Source organism: Panthera tigris, chromosome B2 (genome assembly GCF_018350195.1).
Source record: "Panthera tigris isolate Pti1 chromosome B2, P.tigris_Pti1_mat1.1, whole genome shotgun sequence".
NCBI classification, from domain to species: Eukaryota; Metazoa; Chordata; class Mammalia; order Carnivora; family Felidae; genus Panthera; species Panthera tigris.
Genome location: NC_056664.1, coordinates 79458688 through 79486374, shown reverse-complemented (window position 1 = coordinate 79486374; position 27687 = coordinate 79458688). Strand labels below are relative to the sequence as shown.

The following is a 27687-nucleotide window of genomic DNA, read 5'->3' as shown; positions in this document are numbered from 1 at the left end:
CTTACAAGTGTCTTGCACATGATGACATTATCTTAAAAAAACTGTTCTAAAAATCCTACTCCATTCCTTTATCACTGGATTTTTCCCTTCCGCACGTAACTGTTCCCACTCCCATCAGCTATACTGGATCACAGACAAGGCTGTGCAGCGCGCGGGCAGCCGGAGCCCGGGCCCCTCTGGACTCTCAGGCCCGGGCTCCAGGAGCCCACCGGCGGCGAGTAGGCCTGGGCCGCTTCCGGCCGCGCCGTTCTTCCGTAATACCCGCGAGCGCCGGGGGACCCCGGACAGGCCCGGCAAAAGGTCGGCTTCCGCTGGGCCTGGGCGAGGGGCAGACGAGGGCGCCGTACGCTTTTGCAGACCCCGGAGCGCTTTCCGCGGGGCCAGCGGCGACTACGCAGTGACGGACGCCGGAGCCGGCCGACCGACCGCCACGAAGCGACCGCCACGTCAGGGCAACTTCACAAAACCCGGGCGAGGGCGGGTGACGCAGGCCGGGCGGCCGCGGCGGGGTTGGGCCCGGGGCCAGACGGGAAAGCTTACCTCCAGCCCGGGCGCCCGGTACAGCGACTCCCCGGCCGGCGCCGGCGCCTGCCCCGCCCTCAGGGAGGCGGGGGAGCCGCGGGGGAGGCGGTGCCATCGCGAAGCCCGCGCCCCGCCTTCACCCTCCTGCCTGCAGTCGGGGCCGGGGCTGGGCGGCGTCTGCGGAGGCTCCCCCGGCCTGGCCCAATCGGCCTGAGCCGCGCTTTCACACCGGCGGCGGCGCGGAAAGGTGGAGGCGGCTGGCCGGGAGGCCGGAGCCGGGCCAGCGATCCGCCATGGAGACCCGCTACAACCTGAAGAGCCCGGGTGAGCAGGGCTGGAGGCGGTGGGCGGCGCCGGCGGGTGGCCGGGGAGGGCGGAGTGACCCCGGACCCCGGGTCGGGCGCTGCGGTTCCCTCGCGTCCGCCGCCACTCGCGGCTCCGCCCCGGGTTTCGCGCTCTACGCGAGACCGCCGCTTGCCGGGATGGTGCAGGCCGCAGGGCGGCCGGGCGGGCACCGGCTGCCAGTCCGGGGACTGGCCAGTTCCCCGCAGTACCTGGACTTTCCCTTTCCTCTTGTTGGTTGCGTAGTGCTGGGTCATAAACTCATATCTAAGAACAGATGTAAAGATGATGTCTGTGGGTAATAGTTAACAGCGCCGTGCCGTCGGTACCTGCACCCTGAACACCGACCGTCGTTATCCTTTCGTCGCTGCCACCGGACTTATATTAGCTGTTTCACTCACTTACACGTGAGGATTTGGTTGTTTAAATATCGCCTTTGCAGCATTTGGGGGCAAATAGAATTAAAGACCTAGAGGAAATACTCTGTATTAAACCAACTAACCAAAGCGCTAAGAAAACTAGTTAGATGAGCCAAGCCCTTTAGTGCTTAACCATGATTTTTGCCATGCCGACTAACATGATATATATCTATATTCGGTCATAAAGACTTATTTTTCTGTACTTAGTGCCCCTGCTTCATTTACAAAACAGCCCAAACAGTCCTAGCCTCAAGTTCTTTTCTGGTGCATTATGAAGATGCACGAAAATCAAGCAGCTCTCTCATATTAAGGCAGGCTGGAAATGAACCACTAGTTTCTGTAAATGGTATTTATTCTATGTGTACCTTGATAAAATTGTCAGGAGGGACAAACTCCACAGTTCAGCTCTAAAATGATATTCCTAGAATATTAGTGGTGGTTTGGCCAAATATTGCTGCTGTTTATTTTTTCATTACAAGAAAGCATCTTTTCATTAGGAATCAGTAAGATTAGCATCTTTATGGAAAGAGCGGACATGTGAGTCTTTGATTTTTAAAAAATACTTAATATGTAGAAACTCCAGAAAAGCTTGAGGTTATTGATTGAGCAGAGCTTTGTTAGCTTGAGTGCTTTCAGGCTGAGAAATGTTCTTAGGTGACCAAGTGTGTAGAATGGGTCATACCATGTATGGGCCCATAGACTCCTTTAAAATCTAGTGAAGGCTATGGGCTTTCCAAGAGATGCATTTATACAATTCAATTTCAGTTTGGTTAATGGCTCTCCATTCCCCATCTCTTAAGAACACTAGAGGGGAAAAAGGGGAAAATAAAAGACAAAGAGGGAAAGAAAACTTTGGTTTTAAGGATAGATGGTAGAATGCTTAAATTGTTTAGATTGTTGTAGATTATTTTTTATGTTTATTTTTGAGAGAGAGAGAGACAGAGCGTGATCAGGGGAGGGGCAGAGAGAGAGGCAGACCCAGAATCTGAAGCAGGCTCCAGCACAGATCTGAGCTGTCAGCACAGAGCCTGATGTGGGCTCGAACCCACGGACGGTGAAATCATGACCTGAGCTGAAGTCATACACTCAACCACCTGAGCCACCCAGGCGCCCCTAGATTGTTGTAGATGTAAATAAAACTATATGGGTAAAAATGTATGGTGACTCTGGGGGCTCCTGGGTGGTTCAGTCGGCTAAGTGTATGACTTTGGCTCAGGTCACGATCTTGGATCTTGCCATTAATGGGTTCGAGCACTGTATCGGGCTCTGTGTTGACAGCTCAGAGCCTGGAGCCTGCTTCAGATTCTGTGTCTCCCTCTCTCTCTGCCCCTCCCCTTCCTGCTCCCACTCTGTCTCTCTCTCTCTCACAAAAATAAACATTAAAAAATTTATAAAAATTAAAAAAAATGTACCGTGGTCACAGGATACCAAGTTCCTTGGGATAGCTGAGATACTTGATGGAGTGTCCAGAGAATAATGCAAATATGAGTAATAATGCAGTTTGGAAGGGAAAACTGGTGGATCCAAAGACATTGTTTTTAATAGCACATTGCTCAGTTTTCTTTTTTTAAGTTTATTTATTTTGAGAAAGAAAGCACAAGTGGGGGAGGGGTAGAGAGAGAGAGGGAGAGAGAGAATCTCAACTAGGCCCTGCACTGTCTACACATTGCTCAGTTTTGATAGGTTATCATGCCTGAGGTTATGAAAAGCTTTTAAAATTCTCCAGAATTTTGGGGCACCTGGGTAGCTAGTCCATTAAGTGTCTGACTTTTGATGTCGTCTCAGGTCATGATCTCATGGTTTGTGGTATTGAACCCCACGTCCGGCTCTGCACTGATAGCACAGAACCTTCATTGGATCCTCTCTCCCCATCTCTCTCTGCCCCTCCCCCGCTTCCTGCTTGTGCTCTCCCTCTCAAAATAAATAAACAAACTTAAAAAAATTCTCCGGAATTTTGTGCATTTCCAAAGTATCTGATCTGTCAGCCGGCTGAGCTTTTGTGGACATGCTTCATGCTGTGTTGTAAATTGCTTCCTCTTTTTGGTATCATTTCCTCAAAGGTGGTGGTGTTGTTCTACCTGAGATCATTTTTTAAAATCTTTTTTATTAGTTACTCTGTGGATCATTTGGAGTTCATGGTGAAGGTGAATTAGATGAGATATGGGACTTACCAGAAATGCTAGTAAACATGGTGAAAATGCTTCCTTTGTTTTATTCTCAGTCGTGTGGTATTTTTAGAGTAATCCATGTGTGAAAGAAAGTGATTAAAAGCACTTCACAATGGAAGAGATATAACTCTTTCTAATTAGACATATGCATGGCACAATTAGGAGAATACACATAACTGGTAAAGGGCCAGTGTGCTAGTATGTGGCTAGTACGTATGTTCAGTTTGTAAGTGGGAAAACATATTTCTTTGTGATTTTTCTGGAATGGACTTGTGGTTAGGGGTAAAGTTCTGTGTGGAGCTACCTCATTAAGCCTCTGACTTAGCTCATCAGTGGTTGTTCTGGATCAAGCTCCCTGATCCCTTTTTGGGTCTGCTCTGGCCAAGGTAGTAGGATTTCAGAATACAAAGTAGGGTGACCTATGTGTAGAGAACTCTTGTGGTAGCTTTCTTCAGAAGGGGTCTATGGCCGTGTTCAGGAGGTGATTGGTGAGAGACTGGAGCAAAGGCACCCACTGTCTGCACCAGAAACCTGGGAGCTGTTCTAGCCATATACCCTTAGTGTTGGCTGGACCTTCATGCTAATTATTCTCAAGCTTTAATGTCCAATTCAGCCCTTTTCCTAGGCTGTAGTATACCTGGAATTACTGGTGATTCAACATCTTCACCCAGATTTCCCCCACACTGAAAAAATCTTTATGAGGTAATAAAAAACCAAACTCATCAGTTTACTCTCCTCCTCCAGAGTCCCCTCATCCCTTATTCCAGGACTGACAGCAACTAGGCACCCATGGGAATTATCTTTGATCTCTTGGTCTACTCCTTAGTCTACCCCCTACCCTGGAACGAACACCACACACCCACACCCACACCGACACACACACACACACACACACACACACACACACACACACACAGGCATACTTGCATGGGTGCCAGTATACACACACACATATTTATTCAGTCACTTTTGTCACCAGCTCCAGTAAAACAAAAAACAAAACTGATTAGATCAGTCCTTAAATTGAAAAAATTTCAATGTCCTCCTAATAGCTATGGATAACATTAAAAGTAAAGTGTTCAGTTTGGTCTACATGGCTGCTCACGATTTGATCCTTGTCTTTCTCACCAACCTAGTCGAGACTACTACAACTGTGCTCCGTTGCTTTTTTATTTTTTTTCCCTCTTTTGCATTTTTGCCATGTATCCATTTCACCCAAGTGACTATCCAGATGGAGTAGCTCTTCTCACCTGTATGCCTTGGTCCCTGTTGAAAGCTCTGCTTGGCATGGCTTCCCTTTAATCCATTGGAAATTCCTATTCTTCAAGCTTCTTTAAGGTTCGGCCTTGTCCAGCTATCTTAAGCAATTAGGTCGACTATAAGGTAGTCCCTATGTTTTTACATACTTGGTCAGTGTTTGTATTTCAATTGTTTTAATATCTTTCTCACTGTGAGTTTTTTGAAGGCAAGAAGCAGGTCTTGGTTATTCGGTCTCCATCACTTGGACATTTTTTTAAATGTTTGTTGAATGGATACCTTTGTAGGGTCTTTCTGGACAGAAACACTAGTCTTTAAACATTTGCTTAAGTGCCTTCATTATGGGAGTAGGAAGAGGCACTTGGGGAGCAGACATTGGGTTCATATCCCCAATATACCCTCCTTCTGCATTTTACCCATGCTTTGGAGATTGATTATATTAAGATATTTGCTTTCTTTCTTTTTAAAAGAATTTTTTTTAATGTTTATTTATTTTTGAGAGAGCGAGAGTGCGAGCCTGGGAGGGACAGACAGAAAGGGAGACACAGAACCCAAAGCAGGCTCCAGGCTCTGAGCTGTCAGCACAGAGCGTGACACACAGGGCTTGAACCCACAAACGTGAGATCATGACCTGAACCAAAGTCTGATGCTTAACCAGCTGAGCTAGCTACCCAGGAGCCCAAGATATTTTCTTTCTAAGAGAAATAGATGCTTGAGAGACAGTGACCTGGAAAACATCCCTTTAGCTGGGCTTTGTCTTCAAAGCCCAATGTAAGCCTAGAGAGGTAGAGCCTGGGTATTTGAAGGTTGCTATTGCTAATGCCTAGGCCCATAGAGGCTAGAGTTTGGATCCAGAGTGATCCTGTGGTCTCCGTAGAAAAGAACAAGAGCAGGCATGCAGGTATTCCCCATCTCCTTTCCTTCCCTGGCATATTGTGTGTCACCATAGTAGAATTCCTTGAATAATCTTGCAAAGAGGTAAGAGAGGAGATGATCGGAAAAAGTTTTCTCTGTATGTGATAACAAGAGATGGAGTATCAGGAGTGGCAGACCATGTTCTAGACCTAGTTGCCAGGCAGTAGTTTGAAACTTGACTATCCCGTAGTGATAGTTCTCCTTGGAAACCAGGGAGCCATGCCATGAGGCCGACTATATATGCTCATTGTCTGTTGTTTTTAAAAAATTTTTTTCAATATTTATTTTTGAGAGAGAGAGAGAGAGACAGAGCTCAAGCAGGGGAGGGGCAGAGAGAGAGGGAGACACAATCCGAAGCAGGCTCCACACTCTGAGGTGTCAGCACAGAGGCCATGCAGAGCTCAAACTCATGAACTGCGAGATCATGACCTGAGCCAAAGTCAGACGCTTAACCTAACTAGCCACCCAGGTGTCCCCTCATTGTCTGGTTTTGAACCAGGGAGAATTTTGAGAGGGTCTTATATCCCAGTCTATTTCTGACAATAACTTGTGACCTGGGGAAGAGGTGGGGGAGAGGAAGGAAAAGAGAATTACGCGAAGATATGATTGACTCCCATTTGACAGATATGAACATTGAGGCAGAATAAGATTAAGTGATTTATTTAAGGATTTAGAGCTACAGAATATAGGAGCCAGAGGTTTAATGCAGCTCTAATTCAGAGTCCACAGTCTTTTGCACTAAGGCATTTATAATATATGTAATGTCATTTCAGGGAAAAAAAGATTATGAGAACACTAGACTAATATTACCTTCTATTTGGCTGCATGGCTTTAGCACTCACATGGTACGTGCCTGTGTGGTCTGTGAACTATGAAAATCAGTATGTTTAGTTGTGGAACACGTGATTGTTCCTTTATTCAATTGTTATCAGTTGTTCTTAATTCAATTCTGATCCTTTCTTAACATCTCTTGTAATATCCAAGTACTACTGAGTGTTTATTTTTTTTCTTTCCTGTTGAATTGAGCTGAGTGGGGGAGAGGCGGAGAAAATGTGGAAAGAGTTTGCAATAACATAAAATAGATTTCTTCAGCTTAATCATTCAGCCAGCTGATGAGAAATGAAGAAAAAAAACAATCTCCATGGCATCTTTGATTGCCGACAGCAGCCGAATGAATTAACTTCATAGCAGCTTCCATGATTTTATTTATATCTAATATTAATTTGAAAGAATGATATTTTCCTGTGGCTTTAAACCAAGGTTTTTCAATCCTTGTTCCATGGGCCCCTTCGATAGACTGACTAGGTTGAAGGGCATAAACAGCCTGAAGGCCCCTCCATCCCCAACCAAAACAGCTCTGTTACCTGTTGTACATATTGAGGTTCTCATTAAGCTTTTTTTTGAACAAAGGATTTTATTGTCAAATAAGTTTGAAAACCATTGCTTTTAACCAGATGCTTAGAAAGATTTTTTGGGAGCATGATAGTAAAATTCAATTAAACTAATATTTGCGTGTTTACTATGTGCTAAGCCCTGAGGAGCCTGCAGTGAAGTAAATTGTTTCACAGCAGACAGGTGTTAAGTAATTCAAGTGAGATTTTATAAATTTTATAAAAGATAAAATACAGGGTGTTAGGGCTTAGAGCAAGGAGTCTCAACCTAGTTTCTACGGTAGTGGCTTCCAGATGGGACTGACCATTAGAATAACTAACTTGGAGAGTATTTCTGGTCTCTATTCCCCTCCCAGGACTCCTCAGAGATTTTTATCTATCAGATGGGCATCTCTAGTCATTCTTCGGGGTGTACAAGGGAAGTTGTCTGGAAGACATTCCTAAGGAAGTTCCTTAAAGCCTGTCTAGATGGGGAGTGGGAGTGGGAACAGCATTGCAAGCTGAGGACCATGACAAATACTAGATTAGAAACATGTATGTGAACATTGAGATACATTTCCCCCCATGTTCTAGACACTAGACTTTGTTCAATTCTTTTGACTCCCTGCCCCCTACCTCCACCACCTGCCCCAAGACTACAAGCTCCTTGATAACCACAACTATATGTTGTTTGCAGCTGTAACATCTAATATGAACTCAGTATCTATTTGATGTTCAAATACTTTGATCAAGTGAACAAAGTCTGTGCCTACAAGGACCTAGTTTGATGTAGGAGATAGAAAAGAACGAATAATGATGGAGTAGGATAGTGAGTTATGAACGCTTTCCCCCACTTAGGAACCCTTGATTAAAAGGAAATTTTATGCAGAAGTCCTGATACATACTGAACTGTTTGGTTGTATGTGTGTGGGAGTTGTGCTCAGTTAAACTCTTTCATTCCATACCTGTACCTCCATGCATTTTACTTTTATTGTTTCCTCTGCCTATTCATACCCATGCATAATTCCCACTGTCTTTCTTTCAGATGTCAGTGCCTGCCTGACTCCTTTTCTCTTCTGTCTGCTGTCAGGTTAGGTGCCCACCTGGTACATACTTCTCTTATAGCACACTGAACTATATCAGTTGGTTTTCAAGCAGAATTTTGGGGAGCCATGGGCTACCTGGTTTTTTCCTGGCTTTACAGTCCTATACCAGTATCTTGACATTTTTTAGCACCTACAGCTTGAGGTTTGAGGGGCTGGGATCAAAGGATTGACCTTTGAGGACCAGTAGGGAAGGAAGGAGGGTACAGGTACAGATAGGATTTGTAGGTTGTGATAGGCTGCTGACAGTCATTTATCGTGGAAGTAAAAGGCTGTGCCATTAACTGTAAGAGTTGAAAGAGGAGTGAGATGAGGAGTAAACAGGTGTGAAATAGTCTTGGGGTGCTGGCTGGAGTGGGCTGCCTGGCTTACCAGAGAGATTCCGGAACGTTGGGTGGCATTGTGTCCTGGTGGAAGTTGTCGATAATAACTCTGTAATGACATCAGTGTGCCTACCTCTGTGACTTTTTTTACCCTCCCCTTCAGTAATGCTCAGCTGTTTGGGTATAGATACCAAATAAGAAGATGGTTGGGTTGGGTCAGCTAGAATTATATTTTATTAGGGGAGTATAAATGAGGAATTCCTAAGAGCCAAAGGTATGGATAAAGAAGGACGTGAATATAGATATAGGTGGTTACAGAAATTTATGGGGTGAATTGATTGGAGGTTTTAATTAAGCTGAAGAGTCTTCTCAGAAAGGAATTCAAGGGGTACCTGGCTGGCTCAGTTGGTAGAGCATGTGACTGTTGATCTCCGTCAGGGTCTGGCATTGGGCGTGGAACATTGGAGCATACCTTAAAAAAAAAAAAATTCAATTAGAGCTGTGGAGATCTAGTGACCCCTGGGGACAGTCCCATTTAAATTAATGCAAAATAGTGGGTGAAAATTCCCAAGAGGTAGAGGATATCCTCCCTGTATAGGAAGATACAGGGTCTACCGTTCATAAGCATGAATTCCAGAGGGCACATTTTTGTTAATACAGATATTTTAACAAAATAGAGTTGGAATGCCCGTGTTAGAATTCCAGCTGTCATTGACCAGCTGTCTGGACTTGGACAAGTTATGTAATCTCTCCATGTTTCAGTTTCTTAGTCTGGAAAATGGGAATTTTGTAAAAAGTTTATTCATTTTGAGAGAGAGAGAGGTGGTGCACGCAAGCAGGGGGAGGGGCAGAGAGAAGGAGAGAGAGAGAGGATCCCAAGTAGATTCCACGCTGTCAGCAAGGAGCCCCGTGTGGGGCTCTATCCCATCAACTATGACATCATGACCTGAGCCAAAATCAAGAGTCAGATGCTTAACTGACTGAGCCACCAAGTCTATCATTGTTTTGAGGATTACATGAGTTAGTGTTTATGAAAGTGCTTATTAAATAAAAATAGTGTCTTTATGAGACTGCCCTAAGTATTTAATTTAATATATAACTCTTCTAATGCCATGTCCTTCCCCTCTCTGATTATTACCATTATCCCATAATTAAACTTTAACCATATACCCAGTTGAACTAGTCCTCTGTACAGTTTTTATTGAAATAGGAACTTTTTCATTAGGTTTGTGAATTTGTGCTAATTTCTTGGAAAAGTGTATTTTAAATGTCTCTATCTTATGAATTTTATTTTAGCTGTTAAACGTTTAATGAAAGAAGCAGCAGAATTGAAAGATCCAACAGATCATTACCATGCACAGCCATTAGAGGTAAGTTTCTATCTCCCATGTCTTAGCATGTGGATTAAAAAAAAATTTTTTTTTAACATTTAATTATTTTTGAGAGACAGAGCACGAGTAGGGGGAGGGGCAGAGAGGGGGACGGGCACAGAATCCAAAGCAGGCTCCAGGCTCTGAGCTGTCAGCACAGAGCCCAACATGGGGCTTGAACTCATGGACCATGAGATCATGACCTGAGCCGAAGTCGGACACTTAACCGACTGAGCCACCCAGGCACCCCTCTTACATGTGGATTTTAATGCTTTAATATCTTATTTTTATTTATTTATTTTTAAAAACATTTTATTATTTTTTTAAATGTTTATGTTTGAGAGAGAGAGAGAGAATGTGCGAGGTGGGGGAGGGCAGAGAGAAAGGGAGACAGAAGATAGGAAGCTGGCTCTGCACTGACAGTAGAGAGCGTGATGTGGGGCTTGAACTCATGAACTGTGAAAATTGTGACCTAAGCCAAAGTCAGATGCTTAACCAGCTGAGCCACCCAGGTGCCCTAATACTTTAATATTTTAAACTAATTACTTAAAATTGTTTTTTCATTGCTTTGAGTCATTACAGATGTATTTGATGTGGTTTATTGACATATTTTACTCCCTATATTTTCTAAGTATTTATTTCATTAGCCATTCAGAATCTGACATTTTAGAAGCAAATTTCCGGTTTCTGTAAAATGGTCTCAGATGCTAAATTGGTTTTATGTTTTGAGTATGAGGGAGGGAGGGGGAATGGAAAGAACCCCAAACTCTTTATACTTTGAAAGATCTGGCTCCTTGAGGGGTCTCTGCAGTTAGTCTAGGCTTTTTGCACACACATCTCTATCTCTTTTTAGTCTTCCCATCTGTATTTAAATGTGCTCAGTCTGGTTTCCATGACATTAGTGAGAATAAAATGTAATTTTGCACACTGTAAACTGTAAAGTACTTGGGAACTCTAAGATGATATTGATAGCATATTTGTTAATATTACTGACTACTTATAAATAAATAGGCTCTTAAGCATCCATGAGGGATAATTTTTTAAAGTTTGTTAAAATAGTAACAGTAATTTTACAGTAATTATTTGATTATATAATAATTATCACTAATTAGTATTCAAGGATTAATTTCCAGCTTAATTAAATGTGGAATCTAATTTATGAATATATAACAGTGCTCAGCTTTTTAAAATGCATTTGTTTAAATTTTAGCTCTTGTGGGGCATGGAAACTAGATTAATAACTTTTATTTATAACTTTTATACTTGAGACATTTTGTTCATTAGAAACTATTTTAGTAATAATGTGAAACATTTGATTTTTCTTATCTAGGAATATTTCTGATACTCCTTGATAAAGATGATCAGACCTTTTAATGTTACTAATTTCTTGCTGGTTATTTTTTTTGTTCAGGATAACCTTTTTGAATGGCACTTCACAGTTAGAGGGCCCCCAGATTCTGATTTTGATGGAGGAGTTTATCATGGACGAATAGTACTGCCCCCTGAGTATCCCATGAAACCACCAAGCATTATTCTTTTAACGGTAAGAATTCTTGGCTTTTTGGAATACTTGTGGTTTAACTCTTCATGGCGACTACAGAGTGTGGTTAGCATACTCATTTTCATTAAGAAATAAAGTGGAACATTATTATAATTTTGTCTTTGGGGACCACGCCTTGGTAGTACAATTATTTTCCCCAAAAAATAATTCCTAGGAATTATTGATGCTAATGAATGCATAGTGGCCATAGTGTAGGTGATAGGATTCAATGAATTAATGTATGCAAAGTGCTAGGCAGTGTCTGGCACTTGGTAAGTACTCAGTAGAGGGTAATGTTATTATATCTCTTAATCGCATCATTTCCTTCAACTTTTCAACTTTGTTACACTCCTTTCCTCATTTTCCTATACAGCTCTTAAAGTAAGAGCTGTCACAGAGTCCTCAATAAATGTTAGTTATATTATTACTATTTTTTAAAATTTACTTACTTTGAGAGAGAGAAAGTGTGCATGTGCAAGTGAGGGAAGGGCAGAGAGAGAGGGAGAGAGTATCCCAAGCAGTCTCTGAGCTGTCAGTGCAGAACCCTACTTGGGGCTCGATCCCACAAACCATGAGATTATGACCTGAACTGAGATCAAGAGTTGAATGCTTAACTGACTGAGCCACCCAGGCACCCCTCTGTTATTTCTGTTTAGATCTTAGAATTTCTATCGTCACATATTTTACCTCCATGTGGAAGAAAGCTGTTGATCCAGTATTCTCTTATTTATCCTGGGATGTTGTTCCTTCAGGGTAAATTTCTCTCTTATTTGTTAAGCATTCTTTCCCTCGTTTCTTTAATTTGCAAGTATGTCTAAGTATCCCCTAACCTTGAAAAAAGCAAAACAAAACACAAAAACCTTTCTCTGTTGGGGTACATGGGTGCATCAGTTGGTTGAGCATCTGACTTCAGCTCAGGTCATGATCTCACTGTATGCAGGTTTAAGTCCTGTGTCAGGCTCTGTGCTGACAGCTGGGAGCCTGGAGCCTGCTTCGGATTCTGTGTCTTCCTCTCTCTCTACCCCTTCCCCACTTGCACTCTGTTTCTCTCTCCCTCGAAAAATAAACAAACATTGAAAAAAACGAAAACCTTTCTGTGTCTCTCCTACCTCTTTAAACTGTTGTATTTTCTCTTGGATAAGTTCAAGACATCCTTACTCAAGTTTAGTCTGTTGCAGTCTGGTTTCTACATGCTTACTACACCAATTTCAGGGACTAGTTTCAAAAATCCCGCTGCCCCTTTTCGGTCTTCATCCCAGTCCATCTAAGTTAAATATCTGACACACATGGAGTGGCAAATGGTGAAACACAAGGTATTCATTAATAAATACCAAACTAATGCTGCTTTTACCTATATTTGGTGTAGTGGAAAGAGCATTAATTTCAGAGCCAGTAGACCTGGATTCTGACCACTGCTCTTGCCATTACACCAGAGGCAGGTTATATAATCTCATTGAAATTCACTTTTCTCGTCTGTCAAGGCTTGTGTATGGTAAATATAATCACAATATAAAGTTCCTAGCATATAAAATTTGCTGCTTAACACACATTAGGTGATGTTGAGAATTGTTAATGCTGGGGGTAGTCCTGGGGGGTGCCCTACTGTGTTAGGAGTCCCTTTTTAGTTGCTAGATAATGTGGAGAGCCAAGTGGTCCAGGGGTGGGGCTGGTGCATGGAGAAACTGGCGGGGAGGAATAGTTGGGGCAGCAGCTTTCACCGGAAGTATAGAAATATTCCAGTAGTTACCCAATATATGGTCATGGTTAACACACTGGCTGAGAATCAGTCCTGCCCTCCTGATTGTCAGTATTTACTCTTTCTGGTTCACTTCTTCTCTTTTGAAAAGTCTTCTCCAATCTTCATTCAACAAGTATTTGTTAAACATATGTCATGTACCCTGTAGGTGTGGCAGAGAATAAGTTAAATTCTCTGGCCATGTAGAGCTTGTATTCTAACTTCATGCCTCTTCTTCCTTATCCTTCCCTTAAATATGGATATTCTACAAGTTCAGACTTCAGCTGTTTTCTCTTATTTCTATAAAATGGTTTCATCAGTCACCTCTGTTAAGCCAGATACCAAAAATGTTTATTGTCTGACATCAGCAGGTCTCTATTTCTGCCTATCTGCTATACGTCATCCATAGCTCTTCTACCAAGACAACAGATCCATGTCCAAAACTGAAATCATTATCTCTGATCTGACTCTTTTGTGTTCCTGTCTGATGAAATTGTATCATCCTTATGGAAATCACTTCAGTGTCAGAGCCTTCTGCACCAATATCTAATTAGGTAACACCAAGTTCTTAGGTTTTATTCCAGCCTCTGTATATCTTCTCTTTTAGATCCTTCACAGGGCCTTGTGCGGTACTGGGCTCAGAGTAGGACATCAGGACATCTTTATACATCAATTATGTATGTAGATTTCAGTTATGCAACTCAGTTTCAAAATAGTGCTACAACCCTTTTTTTTTTTTAAGTTTGTTTGAGAGAAAGCATGTGTGGGTGTGTGCAAGTGAGGGAGGGGCAGAGAGAGAGGGAGAGAGAATACCAAGCAGGCTCCGTGTTCTCATCACAAAGTGGAATGCGGGGCTTGATCCCACAAACCATAAGATCATGATCTGAGCTGAAATCAAGAGTTGGACGCTCAACTGACTGAGCCACCCAGGTGCCCCTAGGTGCTACAACTTCTAAAAACAGCTTTTATTGTTCTTTCAGAATTCAACCAATATTTGTGGAGTATCTATAAGAGGACAAAAGTCTGTGTCCCCTTGGAGATTATGTTAAGAATTTTTAAAAAAAATTGTTTACTTATAAAATATATTTATACTTATAAAGTATACAATATTAAACACATAAATAGTTTTTTAAATGCCTTATTTATTCCTAAGGCTAATGGACGATTTGAAGTAGGCAAGAAAATCTGTTTGAGCATCTCAGGACATCATCCTGAAACTTGGCAGCCTTCGTGGAGTAGTGAGTATTAATTTAAAGTGAATATAAATCTTCTATTCTGTAACTCTAATCAATTCATAATTATAAAGTGTAACACCCTCTTGAGATTGAAGCTGTTTTGGATAAATAATGTGATGATATTGAATAAATAATAAAAATTCTTTCCCTCTCTTGGTTTTTGCCATCATTTTATTTTTTTTTCAAGTTTCTATTTTTATTTATTTATTGAGAGAGAGAGAGCGCGCGCGCAAGAGAGATTGTGAGCAGGGGAGGGGCAGAGAGAGAGGGAGAGGGAGAGGGAGAATCCCAAGCAGGCTCCCTGCTGTCAGCATGGAGCCTGACGCAGGGCTTGATCTCAGGAGCCATGAGATCGTGACCTGAGCTGAAATCAAGAGTGAAGATGCTTTACCAACTGAGTCAACCAGGTGCCCCATTTTAATACAGCCACTCTACCTGCACCTCTTCAGTGAAAGCCTGTGTGTCTTTTTTCTCTTTCTAGAGTAAACCCAGTTCCTTTTACAAAACAACTTAGATTGATGTTTACTCTTTATTTCAGTAAGAACAGCATTATTAGCCATCATCGGGTTTATGCCAACAAAAGGAGAGGGAGCCATAGGTTCTCTAGATTACACACCAGAGGAAAGAAGAGCGCTTGCCAAAAAGTAAGTTTTGCATTTCAGTCTTTGTTAGGATTGAAATACTTTTCTGGGTAATGGCAGTAGGCAGATAGGGTTTGTCTCTTACTTTGTGAGTTACCTTGGTTACAAGATCTAGTCTTAGTTTTGCTATTTTAGAAATTCATTTGTAGCAGTTTATTACTCAGGGATGACCAGAGTCTAAAAATTATTTCATGCTGTCCAGTTTTCGAGAGTAGTTGATTATATCAACCTACAGTGGGAAATATCTTCTCCAAGAAAACAGTTCTGGTTATTTGTGTCCCTTTGGACAGTATTACAGATGGAAAAAAACAATTCAAATATTTATATATAGCTTTTCATAATAAGATTAAAAACTCTTTGAGGGTAGGGAGGGAATCCATTTTATTGATCTTTGCATCTACAGTATCTGGCTCAGAGCAAGTGCTCAGTAAGTGATCCAAAATAAAGTAAAGGAGGTTTTCTTTATCAGGTTGTAGTTTTCTGGTGTATTGCCTTCTCATTTTTTTCAGAGGCATTCTGTCTGTATAACCCAGATTAGTCATCAGATTCAAAGTAGCCTCTCCTTTGAGTAGTGCAAAGACTAATTTTTTTTTTTTTTGATGTTTATTTTTTGAGAGAGAGAGAGAGACAGAGTGTAAGCAGGGGAGGGCAGAGAGAGGGGGAGACACAGAATCCAAAACAGGCCACAGGCTCTGAGCTGTCAGCACAGAGCCCAACATGGGGCTTAAACTCGCAAGCCATGAAGTCATGACCTGAGCTGAAGTCGGATGCTTAATGTCTCAGTCATCCAGGTGCCCCTGATTAATTTTTTTTTAAGAACAACTTCTAATCCAGTTTATTTTTTTAATCAGTGTGCATATAGAAGGGACCTTATAAGAAATCCTATCATGAGGATTTCCAGTGCTAGAATAGTATACCCATCCCTCAACAAATGTTAAAGATTCCAAAATTGCACTGAGGTAAAGAAGAGTATTTAAAAGTACTCACATTCTGTAATTCTTGATCTTGATCATTTTCCTGCCCTGGACTCTGCTGTTTACTACCTCTCGGGCATTTTATGTTAGTTAAATTTTAGTATATCATAGTCTAGAACAGTCCAGAATATGTCCTCTATAGATGTTTGTTAAGTCAAATAAATTTTAATGTCTGAAAGATTTGATAGACTCTTTGGTTTTCATCAACAGCTTTTCTTTTCTTTCTTTCTTTCTTTCTTTCTTTCTTTCTTTCTTTCTTTCTTTCTTTCTTTCTTTCTTTCTTTCTTTCTTAATGTTTATTTATTAGAGAGAAAGAGTGCACATACATGTGTGTGCAAGCAGGGGAGGGGCAGAGAGAGAGAGGAAGAGATAATCCCAAGCAGGCTCAGTGCTGTGAGTGCAGAGCCTGACGTGGGGCCTGGTCTCACAAACTGTAAAATCATGACCTGAGCCGAAATGAAGAATCTCTTGCTTAACTGACTGAGCGATACAGGTGACCCAACTTTTCTTTGTAAACCTTGTTGCCCGGTTCTGGGGATATACCTTACTTTAGCTATTAATTGCAAATTATAATATGTACTTTGAACATACAGCTTTCTTTTTTTTCTTTGTTGGCTTTCTGTCTTGATACTTCAGTTCATGTATAAGGAGGAAAAAAAAAGAACTTTGTTTTTTTGTTCTAGACTTCTCTGTGTAAGATTCTAGCTTCTTAGTCTGTGATAGAGGATTTTTAAAAGCATGATTTTGTATTCATCCATAGTAGCATATTGTCCTTGTGGATAAACTAATATTAAAAATAAACATTCCCCTTTAAGTTTCATCTGACTTCTCAGTTAAAAGTGGACACATTTTAAGGCAAATAATTTGGATACAACTGACTCTCAAAAGGATATGGACAGCAGTCCTTCTTCTGGTGAAACAAACATTCATCAACAAGTACTGAAGTCATACTACTTTTACATATATTTTGTTCATGTGAAGTTATTTAATAAATTCAATAACATGTTCTTTCAAGACCTAAGGCTTTTAGTATGTTGAACTGTAAATACAATAAAACAATTTTTTTTTTTAAGTTCAGCAATGTAATACATACTCCTGTGTATTATACATATTTACTTCCAGTCCTACAAATCCTTAGTACTCTTGTGAACTTTAGGGCACTTTTGGCTTTATCTGGACTACAAAGGGGAAAATGAAAACATAGAAAAACAAATAAATCTTAGGAGATAGTCTAGTTAACAAGTTTATCTTGAGTCTATTTAATATAGTGAGTGATAAATTTCAGCCTTTGGATTTTAAACAAGTTCTCTGTCTTTCGAGTTATACTGCTATTTATTTTTTTATTTTTATTTTTTCCAAGTTTTTATTTAAATTCCAGCTAGTTAACATACAGTGCAATATTAGTTTCAGGTGTAGGATTCAGTGATTCAACACTTACATACAAACACCCAGCGCTCATCCCAGCACGTACACTCCTTAATCCCCACCACCTATTGCACCCATCCCCCCACCCACCTCCCTCTGGTAACCATCTGTTTGTTCTCTGTAGTTAAGAGTCTGTTTCTTGATCTGCTCCTCTCTTTTTGTCCCCTGTATTCATTTGTTTTGTTTCTTTAAATTCCACATATGAGTGGAATCCTATACTGCTATTTAGATGAATCGGATTTGTGAATTTTTTCCCTGGAAGTATCTGTAAATTCTATTTTTTTTTTTTAATTAAAAAAATTTTTTTTAACGTTTATTTATTTTTGAGACAGAGAGAGACAGAGCATGAACGGGGGAGGGTCAGAGAGAGAGGGAGACACAGAATCTGAAACAGGCTCCAGGCTCTGAGCGGTCAGCACAGAGCCTGACACGGGGCTCGAACTCACGGACTGCGAGATCATGACCTGAGCCGAAGTCAGACGCTCAACCGACTGAGCCACCCAGGCGCCCCTGTAAATTCTATTTTTAATGGTTTCTTTACTCTTTTATATATGTTTCTGCTAAAACATAATTTAAACTTTATAATGGACTTTTTTCCCACAGGCTTAACATAGTTTTAAGTGTGACCTTGAGGACAGTGTAATTAGACATTTTGTATGTTTTGTTGTATAGATCTAAAGCTTAGTTTTCTTTAGATAGTATATTAGAAAAAGATGGAACCTAAGCCCTGGATTTCTTTTTTTATTTTAGATTTTTAAAAATTGAGATATAAGTGACATGAGTTTCTTTTTTAACACCAACCTAACTTGTATATTTGTCTCAGAACTTTAATTATTGCCATAATTGTCTAATTTACATGTAGATGAATATGATATGGAATTATCCAGTGTTCTTTTATTTTAAATTTAATCATTCAGTAGTTGCGTGTCTTGAATTACCATTCAAGTATGTAATTTATACCCATCAAAAAAATTATTTCCTACCAGATCACAAGATTTCTGTTGTGAGGGATGTGGCTGTGCCATGAAGGATGTCCTGTTGCCTTTAAAATCTGGAAGTGATTCAAGCCAAGCTGACCAGGAAGCCAAGGAACTGGCTAGACAAATCAGTTTTAAGGTACTCTAAATTCGTAAATAAATTCTAATTATGTGATCCTTTTGTTCTGGATAGAAAGTAAAGCAATATAGTTCTGTTGCAATAAGGTTTTATAAATCATTTTTTCTTATTATGACACTAATAACATACATTCACAAAAGCATTACAGCATACCAGTTAAAAGCTTGGATTCTGGGGGCACCCTGTGTGGCTCAGTTGGTTGAGCCAATTCTTGATTTCAGCTCAGGTCATGATCCCAGGGTTGTGGGATTGAGTCTTGTGTCAGGCTCTGTGCTGAGCATAAAACCTGCTTGAGATTCTCTCTCTCTCTCTCTCTCTCTCTCTCTCCCTCTCTCTCTCTCTCTCTCTCTCTCTCTCTCTCAAATAAAATAAATTTTTTTTAAAAAGCTTGGATTCTGGTATATAATGCTGGGGTTCAGATCTCAGCTTTGCTATTTATTAATAGTAGGACATCAGGTGTATTACTTAGCCACTGTGCCTTTTTATCTGTAAATAATAATGTTACTTATCTTGTAGGATTCTTATGAGGATTGAGTGAGTTAATACTTAAGTATATTGTATTTAGAATTGTCCCTGATACTTAATAAATTATTATAAAAATATAATAATGTATTATTTTTTTAATGTTTATTTTTGGGAGATAAAGACAGAGCGTGAGCAAGGGAGGGGCAGAGAGAGAGGGAAACATAGAATCCAAAGCAGGCTCCAGGCTCTGAGCTGTCAGCACAGAGCCTGACGCAGGGCTCAAACTCACAAATTGCGAGATCATGACCTGAACTGAAGTTGGATGCTTAACTGAGCCACCCAGGTGCCCCAAAAGTATAATAATTTAGAAGGAAATAACAATCATACATAATCCCATCCCCAAGAAATAACTGCTGATAATATTTTGGCATATCTCCCTGATGTCCTTTTTTCCCACATATATTGCATATAATTACTTCTGGAATTTAATTAGCTCTATTAAAAAATGTCAACCTGCATTAAACAACATGCTGCTTCCTCCCTGTTCACCTCTCTTGTATCCTGTCTGTCCTTTCATATCCAGTTCTCAGGAGAAATTTTTCCTTCTATTTATTGTATTGCCTGGAAGAGGAGGTGCTTAGGAAGTGTTGGTTTTTTTCTTTCTTCTGAGGATTCCAATTGTACTTAAAATTGCTTTTCTGAAAATTGTAGGGCCAGATGTGTTTTGTATATCCGAATTCCAGATTTTAGAAAATATCAAACGTATACCATATTTTAGCACCTGCAGTGACATCTGGGGCAGTACCCCGTAATCAAATCTATTAACATTCCCTGAGCAAACCTGGGGATATTTACACTAATGTGGGACAAAGACTGTTAATAACCTCATCTGTCAGGCTTCGCCTGGCAATTACCAAAAACTTAATTTGGAATTGTGGATTGTGAACCATGGCTGTTAGCTTTGTCTCTTACCAAATAATGGCTCCTTGAGAGCAGTATTGTCTGTGTTTCTTCCTAAAAATAAGTCCAAGAGAGAATTTGTAGCTTGTGGGTTATTTTGTATATTTGTTGTAATATGCTCTTGGGTTTATCTTATTTTATAGGCAGAAGTCAATTCATCTGGAAAGACTATCGCTGAATCGGACTTAAACCACTCTTTTTCACTAAATGATTTACAGGATGATATACCTGCAACATTCCAGGGTGCTACAGCCAGTACATCGGTATGGCTCTTTCTTTTACATACATGTATGTCTATATCAATATCATTATTTGCAATAGGAGGAGGAGATCTCTAGATGAAATATCTGAATATTTTGATTCTCCTGATAGGTGGACTCCAGCCCACCCTTCCCTCTAATGAATCTTACTGTCTTAAGCAAATTTTTCATACTTTTGAAGCCTTCTTTGTTGTTAAATGGAGCTGAACTGAATAATTTTTGGTCCTGTCATTCCTCCAGAATTCTCTGATTTCTCTGAAGAGCTGGTTATAGTATATAACTATATAGCTATACAGTATATAGCACTACACTCTGAATAAAACAAATTATACATACATTGGCCACTTTCTAAATAGGCACTGTATCTTTGGCAGGTTTGTTAAGCCACGTTAAGATACTCAATAAAGGACTAGAGCCAAAGGTTTGCATTAGACCTGCCCTGCCCAGTACTGTAGCCACTAGCCACATGTAGCTATCTAAATTTATATTTTCAATTATTCAGAATTAAATTTAAAATTCGGTTCCTCACTCGCACTGGCCACATTTCAAGTAACCCATAGACACGTGGGGCTTGTGGCTGCCAGATTGGACAACATAGGTATTGAACATTATCATCTCAGAAGGTTCTGTTACACAGCACTGCCTTCCTTGCATATAGTAAGTGTCCAATAAGTAATTGTTAAATGAAAGATTAGATGAATGCTATGTGTCTTGTTAGTTGTGCTCTGACCTGTTATCTAAATATTGGTGGGCATAGGTCACCAGGGATTGATTAAGAAAATGTGACTGGATAGTTGCTAAATAATTAGAATTATGGGGGAAAATGTTGACTTCCCTTTCTAAATATAAAAGATGAGCTGTATTTTTGGTAACAGATTATTTGGTTGAGTTAGCCACATCTTTTCTCCCCCCCCACCACCCCTTCAGTTTTAGAGAGGATTTTAAAGGGTCAGGGAAATTGAAATAGAAGCTGGCAAACACAGATTTGCCCTTTCCTCAGGAATAACTTACTATAAAGTGGGACTGAATAGTCCTAAGTGATTGTTCTCTCCCTTCTCAGAGAGTGAGATGGACAGAGAGAATAGGTTGAAAAGGGAAGGCAGGGGGAGGGTGCTCTGGAGGAAGTACTTGGAGAACTGGTGATGGAGATACAAGGAAAAAGTATATGTGGAGAGTGAAATCATTTGTACATGATCTCCATGTATTTTTATGAATTGCAGAGAGATATTATGAGTTTGTTTTAGTCAGTAAATGTTTTACCTTGAAATATTTGATGGGGCGCCTGGGTGGGTCTGTTGGTTAAGCGTCCGACTTTAGGTCATGATCTCATGGTTCGTGGATTCGAGCCCCATGTCAAGCTCTGTGCTGACAGCTCAGAGCCTGGACCCTGATTCCAATTCTGTGTCTCCCTCTCTTTCTGCCCCTCCCCCACTCACACTTTAATGTTTTAAAAAACATTTAAAAAATTTAAAAAAAGAAATATTTGAAAATATTTAGATTACTCTTCACCTTTAGAATTCTAATTGTTTTTTATTTTATAGTTTTTGAAAAAATGGAACCAACCTATTATAGAGAGGAGGGTGGTGATCTTTTATCACCTGTAAGGACAGTCTCCTGATATTTGTGATGTGTTTAAATCTGCCTTCAGTCTCTTTTTAAATCTATGTCAAGTCCCTCTGTTGCATATCTCACTTATACTTATTCTACTTGTAATTTATTTTATTATTAATTATTTATTGTCTATATTACTTCCAAGACTTTGAGTTCCTTGAGGATCAGAGCTCTCTTTCTACTGCTCTGTATCCCCAGTGCCTGGCCTAGTGCCTTGTATATAGTTAGGTGGTCAGTACATATTTGTTGATTGAATAAGTGAATCTTAGAATTGGTACTTAAAAAATACTAGAAATATAGGTAAAGAAGTCAAGAAGTTTAAGTAAATTACATTGCACAGTCAGTAATATTATTACAGTGGTATTTTCCATTTTGGTTTGATTTGATTTGTTTCAATTTTTATTATTGTGGTTTAGTTGACATACAGTGTTATTAGTTTGAGGTATACATTTTGATTTTAAAGTACATAAAACGTAGAATTCTTTTTATTTATTTATTTTTATTTTTTTAAATTATTATTATTATTATTTAACGTTTATTTATTTTTGAGACAGAGAGAGACACAGCATGAACGGGGGAGGGGCAGAGAGAGAGGGAGACACAGAATCGGAAGCAAGCTCCAGGCTCTGAGCCATCAGCCCAGAGCCCGACACGGGGCTCGAACTCGCGGACCGCGAGATCGTGACCTGAGCTGAAGTCAGACGCTCAACCGACTGAGCCACCCAGGCGCCCTTAGAATTCTTCTTAATAGGTAGAGGTAATTAATTGATACCAATTCTGGTTAAAACAGTGATAAGCAATAAATTGTCTACAGTTGCAAGTTAAGCTCTTAATTATATTTACATACAGATTTATCTCAGAATATGATTATATAAATTGATCACAGTGGAAGTAATTGAAACTTGGTTTTGGCTAGGGGTGGCTGCTTTATATGCAAGTGTAATATAAATTCACTAAAATGTTATACATCAAATCCCAGATAAGCTATGTTTTTTTAGCCTTGAGGGGGCGAGAGATTGCCCAAAGTCTAAATACAGCAGATAATATCAGGCCATCTGTTGCTTTTTGATGCAGATTTTTTTAGCTGTGTAGACTGGGGAGAATACTGATGGTAGTTTTATGTTCTTCCAGTCTGTCAGATTTTTTCCCTCTTCCTAGGGATTGAGATTCCAAATAAACTGTTTCATTTTGTATTAAAAAGTACACACAAAACTTGCTTCACAGATGCAGGTTATTCCAGATTATTATAGAAAATTCATATGTATTACAGGGGACTTACTTGTGACTGTGATGGTTTTTAAAATTAATTAGATTAAATTAAATACAACATCATGTACTTCTATCTTCCCCAAAATGGTCACTTCATCTTAATTAAGGAGATGGAAATTGTTCTGACTTAAGTCTGCATTCAGTGATAGGCGTGTTTGGACAAGTTTAGGTAAACAGCAAAGATTTACAAGTCCTACCAACAAACATACACAGCATTATGAAAATGCTAAAGCCAACTCCATGTGACCTGCCAAGATTTTATCCAGTTAGTTCTTAAACTCCAAATAGTCTAGGTTCCTCTGGGTCTATAACCTTGGGGTTGTTACTGTGTTCCCTTAATGTGATTGTTTTAAATAGGAAAAATTTTAGAATTTTATATTGCAGCACTAGTCAGTAATATATTATCTAAAAGGCATCTTGGGGCGCCTGAGTGGCTCAGTCTGTTAAACATCCGACTTTAGCTCAGGTCATGATCTCACGGTTTGTGAGTGCAAGCCCTGCATTGGGCTCTGCTGACAGCTCAGAGCCTGGAGCCTGCTTCGGATTCTGTGTCTCCCTCTTTCTCTTTCTGCCTGTCTCCCGCTTGCACTGTCTGTCTCTCTTTCTAAAAAAAAATAAGTAAACATCAAAAGGCATCTGAAATAGAAGAATCTCATTACATTAAAGCAGTATGTCTATATGAGTATTTCCATTAAGTGCATGTACTAAAATATCTAAGGTCAGTGTTTTAAGGTGTTGTTCTGAATATGTTAATGATACCAACAGAGGTCTGAAAAGCTGTCCTAAGTAATGACTTTTTAAAAATCAAAATATAGTGTCTCCAAAGGGGTATGTTAATAGTAACAATGTTAATAATAACTAATATTTAATCAGCTGTTGGGTATCCTAAGCACTTTATATCATTACTGCCTTTAATCCTTGTAACTACAGAACTGGATATTATCCTCACTGTACAGATGAAGGAGCTGAGCCTTAGGTTGAATAACTTGCTTAGGGTCTTGCATCTCTGCATCTCCCAAGTGGTAGAGCCAGCCTAGTAATGATAAGGCTCCCTGATCTAGTCAGGGTTATGGGCATTGTATTTTCCCCTCAAACTAATGGAAAAAATAACATGTATAAAATAAAAGCTTTGGGGCGCCTGGGTAGCTCAGTCGGTTAAGTGTCTGACTCTTGATTTCAGCTCAGGTCACAGTCTCACAGTTTGTGAGGTTGAGCCCCATGTGTCAGCGCAGAGCCTGCTTGGGATTCTCTCTCTCCCCTTCTCTCTGCCCCTTCCCTGCTCCTGTGTGTGCGTGCGTGCCCCCACTCCCTGTCTCTGAAAGTACATATTTAAAATAAAGAAACGAAAAGCTTTAAACTGAACCAATCTCTTGTGCTAGTTTCTGGATTGATAGCAACTTCATATTTTTTATTTTCCTTAAGAGCTTTGCCTGCAAGCCTTGAGCACTTTTGCTGCATCAGACACTTTTAACTTCTTGGCTGAGTAGTTGGAAGAATGGGAGAGTTTAAATGGAATGTTGCTGTATTGGCTGCTGTAACTCAGTTCAATCCAATGAGTATTTATTAAGATATAATAGGATGCCTGTGACAATGTCAGACCTCATAAAATGCTGCCACTTTGTGGATCTCTTCTCTTCAATGAGTGTGTTGTTGCTGGGAGTCCTGGAGTTTGAAGTCCAAGTTTGTGCAGCTCTAATTCAGTATCAGCACTAACTTTTATATTTTTAACTCAAAGTCAGTAGTTCCTTTTCTACTTCTGTGTTATGGGTCATTCCGTATGAGTGCTTCCAAAGGATAGTTTTAAGAAACTCAGATGATTTAAACCTCTTTTTAAAATTTTTTTTAATATTTATTTATTGTTGAGAGAGAGAGAGAGACAGAGTGTGAGTGGGGTTGGGGCAAAGAGAGAGAGATAGAGGGACACAGAATCTGAAGCAGACTCTAGGCTCTGAGCTGTTAGCACAGAGCCCAACGGGGGGCTCAAACTCACGAATCATGAGATCATGACCTGAGCTGAAGTCGGACGCTTAACCAACTGAGCCACCCAGGTGCCCCGATTTAAACCTTTTAATGCTGAAATGAATGTCAGATTTAAAAGGTAATTTCTTCTGTAGGTAACTCAGATCAGCAGTTTCTTCCCTAATGTTTATAGCTATTGCCAGGGCAAAGCTATCTTTTAAAGAAAGTATTTGAATTATATTATTTGATTATTTTTCCTACTCAATATTGAAATTTTCTCTCATAGAAAGTACTTTAATGTTTTATATTTACTCAGTTTTTACAGTTATTCTGAATAAAACATGCATTCTTATTTTTTATTTGAAAGGGTGTTGGCACAAATAGAACCAGTATAAAGTTGTTTTCAGTAAAAGAATTAAAGGCCATTGGGTTATTAAGAGGTAAGGTGTCTAGGGGTGCCTGGGTGTCTCAGTTGGTTGAGCATCCGACTTTGGCTCAGGTCGTGATCTCACAGCTTGTGGGTTCGAGCCCCGCGTCAGGCTCTGTGCTGACAGCTCAGAGCCAGGAGCCTGCTTCAGATTCTGTGTCTCCCTCTTTCTCTTTCCCTCCCCTGCTCATGCTCTGTCTCTTTCACTCTCAAAAATGAATAAATGTTAAAAAAATAAAAGAGTTAAGGTGTCTATATAAATAGAATTCATATTTTATAGAGCTTTCTTATCTATAAACTGTTATTCAAGATTTTGAATCACTTGGTACCACATTATGGTTATGCTTGACCGCCTAGGCAGTCATTGAAAGGAGAGAAAACAGTTGATACCTTGTGTTTTGTGGGGGTAACTAGTATGCCTAAGTATGCTTTACATACGTAAAGTAACACAATTCAGACACACAGTAAAGGGCAGGTGACAGGAGTTATGAGGAAGCCTAAGTCTGGTTTGAAAACTACATCTGATTTTTATTTTTTTTTTTTTATTTTTTTTTTTTAACGTTTATTTTTGAAACAGAGAGAGAGCATGAACGGGGGAGGGGCAGAGAGAGAGGGAGACACAGAATCGGAAGCAGGCTCCAGGCTCTGAGCCATCAGAGCCTGACGCGGGGCTCGAACTCGCGGACCGCGAGATCGTGACCTGAACTGAAGTCGGACACTTAACCGACTGAGCCACCCAGGCGCCCCTGCATCTGATTTTTACAACAGTACTGCTGTGAAGAATGCACGGTTTGAAATTACGCTCTATGCTCCATGATTGTTGGTGGAAGTATGCTGATATAGTAAGATCATGTTGGAAGAGACCTGGTTCATGAAAGGCACACTGTTAGGAGTTAAACTTTTTTTTGCCATTTAGGATGGCAAATTTTCTAGCAGAAAAGAAATCACATTGCTTTCTTCCTTGGCTCTCCTACAAGAAGTGAGGTGTCCAGATGCTTAACAGATATTGCTGGAGTTACACCTGAAAGAGAATTAGAAGGCCTCCTATAGAGCAAATGGCTAAACTCTGTCCTTGTCTTATTTGTTGCTGATAAATTTTTTCTCCACCTGGTGAGTACTCAGAATAAGTTGTGTTGTTGGCTTATTCAGGAGGGTAATTAGTCCCAGCATTCAGCTTGGTAGTTTTGCCTTTAGTTGTATTTTAGTGCTCTGAGATTCTGTGTACTCTTGAATGGACAATAGATATGTATACAAGTTTTCTTTGCCAGTTTCAAACAAAACTCCCTAAAATTTTCTAGTACGGAGCCCAGAACCCCTCAGCAGCATCCCTTCAACAACCTGCTCAACCTGTAGCTAAGAATACCTCCATGAGCCCTCGACAGCGCCGAGCCCAGCAGCAGAGTCAAAGACGGTCGTCTGCTTCCCCAGATGTGATCCAGGGCCAGCAGCCAAGAGACAACCACACTGATCATGGCGGATCCGCTGTCCTGATTGTCATCTTGACTTTGGCATTGGCAGCTCTTATATTCAGACGAATATATCTGGCCAATGAGTACATATTTGACTTTGAGTTATAATATTGTTTTGTGTCTTAAGAGCTGTGACTCTGCTGCTTCATTAAACATTCTGCATTGGGTATAATCTAAGAATTGTTTACAAAAAGATTATTTTGTATTTACCCTTCATTCCTTTTTTGATCCTTATAAATTCAGTATAAATATAGCTAGACTTTCAGACTGTATCCTGCTTAGTTCAAGGGACTGAAGTCACAGCCCCTTGTCTCACCATATGACCTGCTTTACAGGGAAATAACTTATTGTTGTTTCTCATGCCTCGGCTTCTTTTTTGTAAATTTGTGATACTTTTCTGTATAGCCCTTTGGCATTTTTGGATAAAAGATGGTGTTTTAAGTTCCAGTGAGTATTACTAGTTACTCAGTACCATTTATTGAGTACTCTATTTCTACTTAGGTAGAGTGATAACAGGGATAAGAGTTGAAAAGGGAAAGTAGAGCTCTTCAGATAGTTTGCTGAGAATGTCATTCATAGAAGATGCACTGGAATTGCCCATTCTGTGACTGACATTGTGTCCTAAATGTTGTTCAGTGAAAGTAACAATTTCAGTCAAATAGTTATGAGGAAATGAGATTACATCTTTGTTCCTGGATGTTATTTGAAGAGGAAAGGATGCTTTGAAACCACTTTGATATGCTGTTATCCCATTCTCTCCCAAATGTACACAAGATTTAAAAATAAAAAAGGAAACAACCCTCCATAGATTT

General features: G+C 40.1%; 1 protein-coding gene across 3 annotated transcripts; it reads left to right on the top strand.

Moving 5' to 3' along the window:
* The first annotated feature begins 501 nt into the window (after positions 1 to 501).
* UBE2J1 (ubiquitin conjugating enzyme E2 J1) lies at positions 502 to 27052 on the top strand. 3 transcript variants are annotated; one of them, XM_042986801.1, is made up of 8 exons: positions 502 to 846; positions 9716 to 9789; positions 11201 to 11332; positions 14218 to 14302; positions 14838 to 14943; positions 18326 to 18455; positions 20024 to 20143; positions 26705 to 27052. In XM_042986801.1, the coding sequence occupies exons 1-8, from the start codon at positions 816 to 818 to the stop codon at positions 26981 to 26983; spliced, it is 957 nt and encodes a 318-aa protein (XP_042842735.1). In that variant the 5' UTR covers positions 502 to 815; the 3' UTR covers positions 26984 to 27052. The 3 variants fall into 3 exon arrangements, with proteins under 3 accessions (XP_042842735.1, XP_042842737.1, XP_042842736.1); XM_042986803.1 differs by lacking the exon at positions 502 to 846 and adding an exon at positions 1176 to 1271; XM_042986802.1 differs by lacking the exon at positions 502 to 846 and adding an exon at positions 8598 to 8693.
* The last annotated feature ends 635 nt before the right edge of the window (positions 27053 to 27687 follow it).